Genomic DNA, 10,879 nt, shown 5'->3' with positions numbered 1-10,879 from the left:
TCTAAGACACCACGTGATTTACGAGTGTACCTTGGTCTCTCTATAATTGTCAACCATATCCAAATATATTTATTTATTATACTGCCATATGTTAGATATAACCAAATCCCCTCTAATATTACTTTTTGAAGATATATATCATCATGTACGTTTTAAAAAAAATTATTTATCTTTAAAGAATAGTTAATAATGTTACGTTATACTAGTCATTTTCATTTTAATGCACGGGTGAAGTACAACAGTTGCGGTATTTTGACCTGTGAACAATTGTCTTTCAATTGTACTCCGAAAGATTATATTTATAATATTGTGACATAGTATATGAACCTGTTCTAGTATAAATTGTTTGAATTATAGGTGGAACGTTGATTCATCGTAATTGATCTTTCTACTTTTCGAGTATATGATTTTTAAAATTTGTGATCTTAGATTTGTTTAATACTTTTTTTAGCTATATAAGCTTCTCGTAAAGGGTTATATGAAAAGTTTGTTTTTACTTTTTAAATTTAGAAAGTTATCAATGTTTTTTTTAGAATGAATTATAAAGAAAATATTGCCAAAAACTAAGTTGAGATGAATGAAATAATAATATTTAGTAAAATATTACTCTCTTTGTCTCAATTTATGTAGTACGATTGGAATTTCGAGAGGCAACTAAAACCGAATTTTTTTTACATATGCCTTTACTTAGATATATTTAAGTTGTTAATTGTTGTGATATATTACTTTTTATGTGATTTTCAAATATATAGAATCTATTTCAAGAAACTTAAAGCTTTTGTGTCCAAATTCACATAATGTAAAAAAATTCCAATTGTTCCACATCGACAAACACAACAACATATCTAGTAAAATTCCATCACATACCACATCGCCCAGATGAAGTATTTGTTTTATTTTTTTAAGAAAGCAATCAAAATCAAAATCTTTTCTAATATCTAATCAAAACCTTATTACCAAATAGTTTGTCGGGAAAGGAAAAGTTGAGAGATGGAAATGTACCTAAGTAATAAAATTGAATTAAAATGTTACTTAGGGTTATTGCTGGATGAGTAAATTTCTTCACTTTAATCAAATAATATTTCAAGTTTTAGCACTAAGAAATAATTTTTTTTTTTTTAATTGCGACGCGAACTGCATGGCAACAGATGAGGTACTTTCAAAAAGAAAAAAAATTGAACGAAAGATATGAGAGAGGAACAAGAAAAATATGGATTCATGTTGTCTGAATAAAGATCGCTCACGCAAAAAATAACCATCATCTTGTATTCATTTTTTTGGCTTAAGATCATTATTCTTGGTTGCCTCATCACCATGCCCTCCATCTCTCCTTGTTCTTTTTCACTCCGTATTCAGAGTCTACGTTGAAGCTTCGACTAAATTTAATCGTACACGGTAGAGCCCATTATGGGAGTGAATCTTCTAGTAGGATTTTTTCCATACCAAAGGCTCAAATTCGAAACCTCTAATTAAAGATGGAGTAGTCTGATCGTGGTGCATGCCCCCATCTCAATCTCCCCCACCCCCACACACAATCTTCTTCACCTATATATACTTACTTCCCTGTTCCAGTTTTTGTCATCTTCACTTCCTACTCAAAAAAAATAAAAAGTATAGCAGCATTTCTACAAAAAAAATTCACTACCAATCCCCTGTTTTCTAGCCAAAATCATTTGGATTAATTTTAGTTGGTTGGAAGTTTAATTCCATCAATGGCTGCTTCTGGATTTGAAGGATTTGAGAAGAGACTTGAGCTACACTTCTCTGGCGACGATCCTGTGATCGAAATGGGAGGTTTCCGGCAACTAGATTTTTATTCCTTGGAGCAAGTACTACATGCTGTGCAGTGCACAGTAGTGTCAGCTGTTTCGAATCAATATTTTGATTCTTATGTACTATCAGAATCAAGCCTCTTTGTATATCCTACCAAAATAATCATCAAAACTTGTGGAACCACCCAGTTGTTGAAATCGATCCGTCCGTTCATCCATTTCGCGTGCCAAATGGGACTTATAATAACAGAGTGTATGTACACTCGAGGAAATTACATTTTCCCGAAAGCACAACCGTACCCACACACAAGTTTCAAAGAAGAAATCTCTTATTTGCAGGATCAATTACCTAATCATCTTTGCTACAGAAAAGCCTCTGTTATGCCTTCGAAATTCACTTCACATTCATGGCATGTTTTCTGTGCTTGTGATAAGTTTTACCCAATTCCAATTCCCAACGATCGGTATACAGTGGAAATTTGTATGACGGATCTCGACCAGGTACTTGCCCGGAAGTTTTTTAAAAATCCGGATACAACCGGAAAACAGATGACGGAGGTGACCGGAATCGGAGAAATCATTCCGAGTGCTTTGATTTGTGAATTTGCTTTTGATCCTTGTGGATACTCAATGAATGGGATTGACGGAGATCGTTACTCTACCATTCATGTGACGCCGGAAGATGGTTTTAGTTACGCCAGTTATGAGTGTGTGGGATCAATTTATGATGAGGACGACATTGGTAAGATTTTGAAGAAGGTGGTTCAGGTTTTCCGACCGGGGACGATGTCAGTGTCCACTACGTGTTCGAGCAGCAGCAGCGAGATTTGTACCAGAATTGTTAAAGCCGTCGAGCCACTAGGGATGAAACGGCGGAGTTGCACCATTGATGAATTCCCAGCTGCCGGAACTGTTGTGTTTCAAACTTTTACGTTGACGGGAAATAGGTGAATTGTCATGCTTAATATATCGAGTTTAAATTCTAAATTCGTATAATCTTAAAGTGGTGTGAGCGGGGGGAAAAGGTTTGAAAAAATATATGGCGGAAGTAAAGGACTACTATTTTTACTTGTCTTATTTATTTAATGTTAATAATTATTTAGAGTTTAGTTTGAAATATTTAAGGTGACTTGATATATTATGATAATCAGTGGCGGATCCAGGATCTTAGGCTCGTGGGTGCTCACTTCTCTTATTATAAAGTTACTATAAATGCATTGTATAACTATATAAGTATACAACTATTTAAACGTTATAGTTAAAAACTCTTCATTTCTTAGAAAAACTAAGAAATTAAGTCCAAATTTTCCTAGCTTCTCTTACCAATTATAACTAATAATTTACTCTGGCAAGCTTTTCACATTTATTTTTATGTTAAGGAAATGAGCACTACACAACCATTAAAAAATTCGTCACCTATATATACTATTACGAAATTCATTTTTGATGTACTTCATGGATGAAAAAGTTCGTTACACAGAAACAGTAGCAACACGAAGAATGAGAGTCAAATTGATAAGCAAATAAACAAGTAGCCAAGTTTGACGCAGATTTGACTTCGACAATACTTTAGCAAAGTCACTAATTCTCTTCAAGTTGAAGAACCTCTTATCAAAATTAAGAGCATAAACTATAAAATTATCAAGCTAACAACTGAGATCTCGAAGCTTATTGCTATCAAACTCATTTTTATAATACTCAGTCAATATCATTATCCAGTTCTTATCAAAACCACCAAATGAACTAACTGAATTCAAGCTAGTCATACCAAGAAGTAAGTCACTACTCACAACATTAAAACAGTTATTAAGCTCTTGAAAATGTAAGTTAATAAAGACATAACAAATATCAACACGCAAATGATGAGAATATATAACATCAAGAGATTTACGCTTGGACTTTCCTGGAAAGTATCTACCATTAATGAAAATATAACATCAAGAAGTGCTAATTGCCGCTAAAATACACATTTAGCAGAAATTAAGCTATTATCGTTAATTAATTATCGCTAAAGGTATTTTTTTTTGTATCTATACATATTGATACCTAATTTGCAAATAAAATTCTAAATGTTATATCAGATGTTAATCACCTACTGTTAATTCACGAGTCAGGCAAATCAGTCTTTGGTAGGGGTGGGCAAAATCAGTCCAAATATTCATGATCCGTCTAATTCATTTATGTTTGGATAAGTTAATAATCCGCTTATTTTATTATATGGACTCATTTGATATGTTTATTTCATCCCGTTTTAAATTTGGGCTAATATAATGCAATTCAAAATGATTCATGAGAAATTACAAATGTCTTTTTCAAAACATTCAAATATAACTTCTCATGAATCAATTTGAAATGCATTTTAATATAATATTATAAATAATAATTTATTTTATGTATATGTTTTCTAAAGATTACTAAGGCTTCATTAATTAATTTTCAAGAATGAGATCTAACTTCCAACCTAAATTATGTAGTGTGGTCAAATCCATCTAAAAAAGACTATGGAAGAACATTTATGAATGTTGTAAAAGGTTGAGATCTAATTATGAAAAATGTATAATTTATGGAGAAAAAAATGGGCTGCTGCTGGGGAGAATCGATCCCTCGACCTACAGGTCCGCACGCATGACTTTTACAAGCAGGCCCTGAACCAAAGCACCCACCTGTGCTTTTGTTCAAAATTTTAATGGGTGCTGATATCTATTATATATTCATTTTTGCAGATTTTCTATATAAATATACAAAAAAATTGTCGGGGTCAATGGGTGCTCGAGCACCCGATACACTCTACGTAGATCCGCCCCTGATGATAATGCATATATGTATACACCACTTATGTTTGTCACTCCTAGAGAAAATTTTGAACCTTTATCTTCTCGTTTATATATATAGTCATGTTTCTGTCTTATTTAAACTCTAGTAAAGTTTTCATTTTTTCAAAAGGAAGTTCTCATCTCATCTATTTTATTTTAAATTGAAAAGAGAGAAGAAGAGGTACGTATTGATGAGGTAATAGAAATATAAAAACGCATGGGGCTACCTTCCCATGCCTAAGCGTGCTTCTAATGACACCACTATTACTTAGCTACGATTACGTTCAGACATTCATTATCTTCTTCCTTTTTGGTTGTTTTTTTTTTTTGGTTTTCCACCCAATGTCCGGAGTCCGCATTGGAGCTTTGACTAAATCCAGATTGCGCACTGCAGAGCCCATTTGAGGTTACTCAGGGCTCGAACCCGAGACCTGTGATTAAGGGTGAAGTAGTCCCACTACCACTACCACAATCCGGTGACATTCATCATCTTCATGAGTGGGTCAAATGTATGAACCTACACAACACTAGGACTGTTCTATGGCAGAGAAATTTTCATCTTAAACGGGCTATCCAACACAATAGTCTGTACAGTTCTATATAGAGACTAGATAAGGGAGCCCGTGCCAGCACGGACCTAATATATGTTACTCCTTCGATTTTAATTTATGTGATATAGTTGGAATTTAAAGAATTATCTAAATTTTTATATGGGTTTTAAATATTTAAAGTTTTTAATTATAGTGATTTATAGAATTTTTTACATAATTTTCAAATAATTACTTCTTATGTCCCAATTTACGTTGCACAAATAGAATTTCAAGATTAACCAAATTTTATATATCTTTCAAATATTTTAAATTGTTAATTATTGTGATTTATCATATTTTTACGTCATTTTCAAATAATATATGTTATTTCTTCTGTCCTATTTATGTAGCACCGATATAATTTTGAGAGACAATTGAATTCTTTATTTGTTTTATAATTTAAATATTTTAATTATTTAATTATCATGATTTATTAAAAAAATCACGTAATTTTTAAATATCCAACAGAAAACAAAAAATTATATAAATGCCCCAAGTTAGAAGCAGTTAAAAAAAATAGTATATTATATCTCTAGTTCACTATTTTTACCTCTATTATGTTTTGTAGAGAAAACATTATTCCTTAATAGAGTAATTAATATTTCAAGTCGTTCACATGAAAAGTTGAATGATTTAAACATATAAAAAAATATCTCTCTTTTTATTATTATTTATTTTTAATTTTAACTTTTCACGTGATTTTAAGGTCACACTAAATATAAAAATTAAATATTATTTTTTTACTCTTTAATTTTAATTTTTGTATATAATTTTAAGATCACAAAATTAAAAAATATTTTGATACATATTTATTTTAACTTAAGATCACAAAGTTAAAAATATTATTTACTTTTTAAATTTTATGAAGTTAAAATTAGACAAATTAAAACTTGGGATTTATTATTTAGACAAAATAAAAATTATTTATTTAATATATTTAAACTTGCTATTTTAAGGTTTTAAATGGAAAAGAAAACCAAGGTGTGTCAATTATGTGGCAATGGGGTCCCAGGGTTAGGGGTGTGTATCAGTCGGTTCGATTCGGTTATAAGTGTAATCGGTTCGATTTATCGGTTTTCGATTTTTAAATATGCTAAACCGATAACCAAACCAATAAGATATTTGTTATTGGTTTTCGGTTTATCGGTTTTAGGTCTTTAACGGTTCGATTTTCGGTTTAACCAATAAGAAAATGCTTTCAAAACAAATATATGACTTATCCAATAATTTGACGCGATACGCATACATCGAAATAATCATTCCAAACGGGACAACAAGGACCAACTTGTTGTATTTTGGTCATCACAACAAAGACTTGGTTAATTTTCGATCACCATAATATATATATAAAACGAGGTTCCCTTTATGCAATAAAGAGAATCAAATAAAACCAAATCATAGACAAAAGTCAAAACAGTAGCAAATGAGGCCATGCTTATGATAACTAAATGAAGTTCTTACGTTATTTAAAAAAAAAACACACACACAATTTGAATTCCTAACGTTAATCAAATTGCAGATATTTACAATCGTGCAAAAGCTAATATTAGTCAATTATAAACTAACTAAAGTAAATAAGTAATACTAAAAAGTAAAACCTAAAGGTTAAATAACTAAAAGTAGAGAGGAGAGTTAATTGTTAAGTAGTGTTAATTATTGCGTAGGGTTTTATATATTTAGTCTAATATACTACTAATTATATTAATATTTTTATTAATATTATATATATATGTATAACTAAAAATTAAAATAGTAAATTATTATATTCCCTATTCTTAATGGGTTATCGGTTAACCCAATAACCCAATATTAAAAACCAATAACGAACCGATAACCCAATAATTTTTTTTTGTAAAACCATTAAATAACCATTATCCCAATAACCCAATAACAATAAACCAATAACACTTTTTTCGGTTCAGTTTATCGGTCGGTTCGGTTTTTGCACCCCTACCCAGGGTAAAAAAAAGCTGCATTCTTCTGCTGGGTGAATATGTAATTAGACCCAAACAAGCTGGTTTTATTGGGAAAAAATAAATACGTATGCTTCTAAAGCAACTTGGTACAATATTTATGAGGCATTATAATTATTGAGTACCTAAAGTAGCCCTTATAAAGAAGCAGGCATGTTGAGCAAGTGCTGCCTGCTTCTAGACTCTTATAAATAAAAGTAGTAATAGTAATAGGAGATGATTGACGATGTATCCTTCTCTCCTTTTGGTCCTTGGACTCACTTTCCACTTCTCTACAAGAACCTTGTTTATATTTGTGCAGCTCCCTATCACCATGGCTATTCCAGTAGCGTTAACATCAGGGAAATAGACCGTGTGATAAGTTTCCGACAACGTACACTTGTTCACATAATAACTTAAACTCATTTGTTATTTGACGACAGAGCAACATCACAGTATCCATCATCAAGGGACATACCTTCACCTAGTTCCACCAAGGCCATATCCCCCAAATCCTATCGAAATATAGGTAGTAGTGTTCAGTGCTGAATGAAGATTAAAACACATTTCTTTTAAAAGGAAGCAACATTTGCATGTGTTATATAAAGATTCCTGATCCACTTATCAACTGCTGGTATTCGTAAGGAATCAACCAATTTAAGCTTATATTAATTAAGAACTACAGTTGTAATGAAACTAAAGTTGTTACCTAATCAATTTATGTAATTGCCTAATGAACTTAGATATGTTTAGCTTACGTGCACTGGCATTGCATCAATGCAATGTTTATCAGACTGTAGAAGAGCAAGTATAAGTGGACATACCTGGAGAACACTCACATCCAAGCAACTGAATTCAGGGCATCCCCAATTTGGTGGCAGCCACTGACATTCAAATGATGCAGAGAGCAATCTTCATCATCCCCTACTCTGGCAAATAAAATAGAGTTTAATGATTTCTTTAGAGCCAATAAAGCGGTACATAAGTAGCAAGCTTTAAATCAAAAAACAGTTAAAGGTATCTGCCGTGGCAGATATAACATTCTGCCGTCAACATTACACATTAAAAGAAAAATTGCTCCAAGAAAGAAATAAAAAAATTGTTAAAGCAAGGAACCAATTACATATATTTTCTTGCTGCAGTGTAGAACATTTTTCATTGGAGTCCGGGACAGGAGCATTAAAGCAGCAGATGAATATTATGCCTAGACAATCTTCATCCTCTTATAAACAAGCCACCTCTTACACTACCAGAGGCTCCAAAAGGAGCACACATCTCAAAGAGAATTCACATATAAATCTATAAAACAACAGAAGAAGAAAGTAATGCAAGAAAGGAAGAGGCTGTCTGACAGTTTTATCAGCACAAAACTTGACGATTGAAAAGCAAATTTAATATAAGGTTATGTTAGTGAGAAAGAGAAAATTATGTACCTATCAAAAAGAATCAAAGTCTGAGGTCTGTAAGATATTTAGAGCATCAAAGTATCCTTTAGGTTCCAGTCGAAGAGATCTAAACAAAGTCATCAATTCAACCATTCGAATGTTCTCCCCTAAGATCAACCTATTTTCAAAATAATCTGAACCTCGATATCACATTCTGAAGCGCATATTCCGATGATAGCAGATTCTCTGTCCGTCCCTCATCATCGAGAGGAAGAATTGCTATCTATCTATCCACATATACATATAACAAATGTGGTTCCAGGGATCGGTCAACTTCATACCAAAAGCTATAATTTCCTTATTTCAAACGCTATTGAATTAGATGAAAAGACTAGCAGAATCAAATAAAACAACTTAGTTTTTGGACATAAAGTGCAATGGATACAGCACAAGCCAGATATCACTAACAAAAGAAATTACATCATTTAGGGACAATTAACAGCTGCTGAAAGAAAAACTGATTTCCACATCGTATCTGCCTCTTCAAGAAACCCCATTCCACAGCGGAAGTGGTTATCCAAAAAAGGTTATCACAATAAAGCCTGTCTAAAAGATTCACCATCTGATGGGGAAATTACAAGCAGTAAAATAACTGAACGACATCATTAACCCAAAATATAAAGGATAGATGTTAGATTAAACTCTAAAGCCTGAATTTCAATTCTTTGATCTGCAACCTTTTTTTTTTTAAATGATCTGCAACTCCAAACTCAGAAATTTTAAATTCATTAAGCATAAACATTGAAATGTTTGAAAGAACATTACTGATAAAAATTGTCCATCTCAAAGAAAACGAAAACATTAAGAACTAGTTGAAAGTTGAAACCAACAAACACATCTACAGAGCAACAAAGACATCCACTAAGAAAAATCTGAAATGTTCATATTACTTTCTTTTCAGTCTTTCTCCGTAAAACTGTTTCTGCATTCTTCATCATCTCTTAACTATCATCCTCTTTTATTCTTTGTGTATGTACGGCTGGGGTTTCTCTCTCTGATTCAAGTGCTTCTATTTTCTTCTGAAAGATAGTTAAGAAACAGAAGCCTGGTTTACTACTTCCAATCAAAAAATGCTCGATGTACAAATCAGCCCCTATTTCCGGTTCATTCCTCCGTGGTTTTCTTCTATATCTTCCACTCAGAAATCATGTCTAGCACCAAGAAATATCAAGTCACCTTCCACTTTAATTACAGTCCAGTCAGTACTTTTTTTTTTTTTTAGAGTAGTCAACATGAGTGTTTCTTCTTTTTTATAAAGTAAACTATTTTATCACTGTGGAAAAACTCCTATATACAAGCCGTATACCAGAAAGGAGAGAACCTACACAAGATTATGGTTTTCTACAAATGTTACCCAACAGTCAACGAGAGCTCTCTAGTTTCTTAAGGATTCTAAAGAGAGAGAGAGAGAGAGACAGAGACGAGGAAGAACACATTTCACAAAAAAATACTTCTAGTCAGTTATGATATTTTTATTGATTGGAAAGAAGGAATATAGGGGAAAGAATATGCTAAACATGGACTAACTCAAGTCTCTTGAATGCTATGATAACAACCTAAAGAGAGGAGAGGATAACAGCGATGTGTTCAGTTAATCATACCAGTTATAAGGTCAATATGGAGCTGTTGCAGGTCTGTTATTCAGAAGAAGAGAATGGCATAGAAAATACATTTACAGGCTATGTTGCTCGAACTCTCCAAAAATACTGCCGCACCGTGTCAGAACCTCCAAAAATATACACTTTTTTTGAAGGATCCGACAGGCAGGAATCAAACATAGCTTGAGATGGACTCGGAAGCAGATTTCACATGTTCCTCTCAATGTTGATTGACTTGAGTGGCAGCACATGCGACTAGTTAAAATTAAAGATAAACTTGTGCAACAGGTGCTACCTTTGAGAGAGAGATGGAAAACAACTGTTACATTTTTCTACACTGCAATAGTACCCCTACAGCTATGGTAATGTTCTTTAAGCCGAAGTGGACAGCGCCAGGAACTTCCAGTTTTTTTTTTATTTGAGAAAATGGTATTGTATTCATCAGCATTAAGGAAAAGCTGGGCACCATATTTACAGTTAAAATAAGTAAAAAAACTTGTTCTGCTTACAAGTTTACAAGATTGCTACAATGATTCTACAAACTCTAGTAATGATTCAGTATTCTCTACATAGTTTGCTTTACACCAAAAATACAAAGACTGAATATAATACATCTTAATTCTCTATATAGATCTGCTCCTGTTTTCAAAACATCTACCATATACAAGCTGGGATCGATTTCCATCACTTCTTCTGCCTTTATTCTCCC

The 10,879-nt window shown here is 32.5% G+C and overlaps 1 protein-coding gene across 1 annotated transcript; it reads left to right on the top strand.

Moving 5' to 3' along the window:
- The first annotated feature begins 1,202 nt into the window (after positions 1-1,202).
- LOC125874427 (S-adenosylmethionine decarboxylase proenzyme 4-like) lies at positions 1,203-2,914 on the top strand. The gene has a single exon (XM_049555316.1). The coding sequence runs from the start codon at positions 1,713-1,715 to the stop codon at positions 2,721-2,723; it is 1,011 nt and encodes a 336-aa protein (XP_049411273.1). The 5' UTR covers positions 1,203-1,712; the 3' UTR covers positions 2,724-2,914.
- The last annotated feature ends 7,965 nt before the right edge of the window (positions 2,915-10,879 follow it).

The sequence above is a fragment of the Solanum stenotomum genome, chromosome 8 (genome assembly GCF_019186545.1).
Source record: "Solanum stenotomum isolate F172 chromosome 8, ASM1918654v1, whole genome shotgun sequence".
Taxonomy (NCBI): domain Eukaryota; kingdom Viridiplantae; phylum Streptophyta; class Magnoliopsida; order Solanales; family Solanaceae; genus Solanum; species Solanum stenotomum.
Note: the sequence above shows the minus strand (reverse complement) of the source record. Positions and strands in the feature narration are given on the sequence as shown.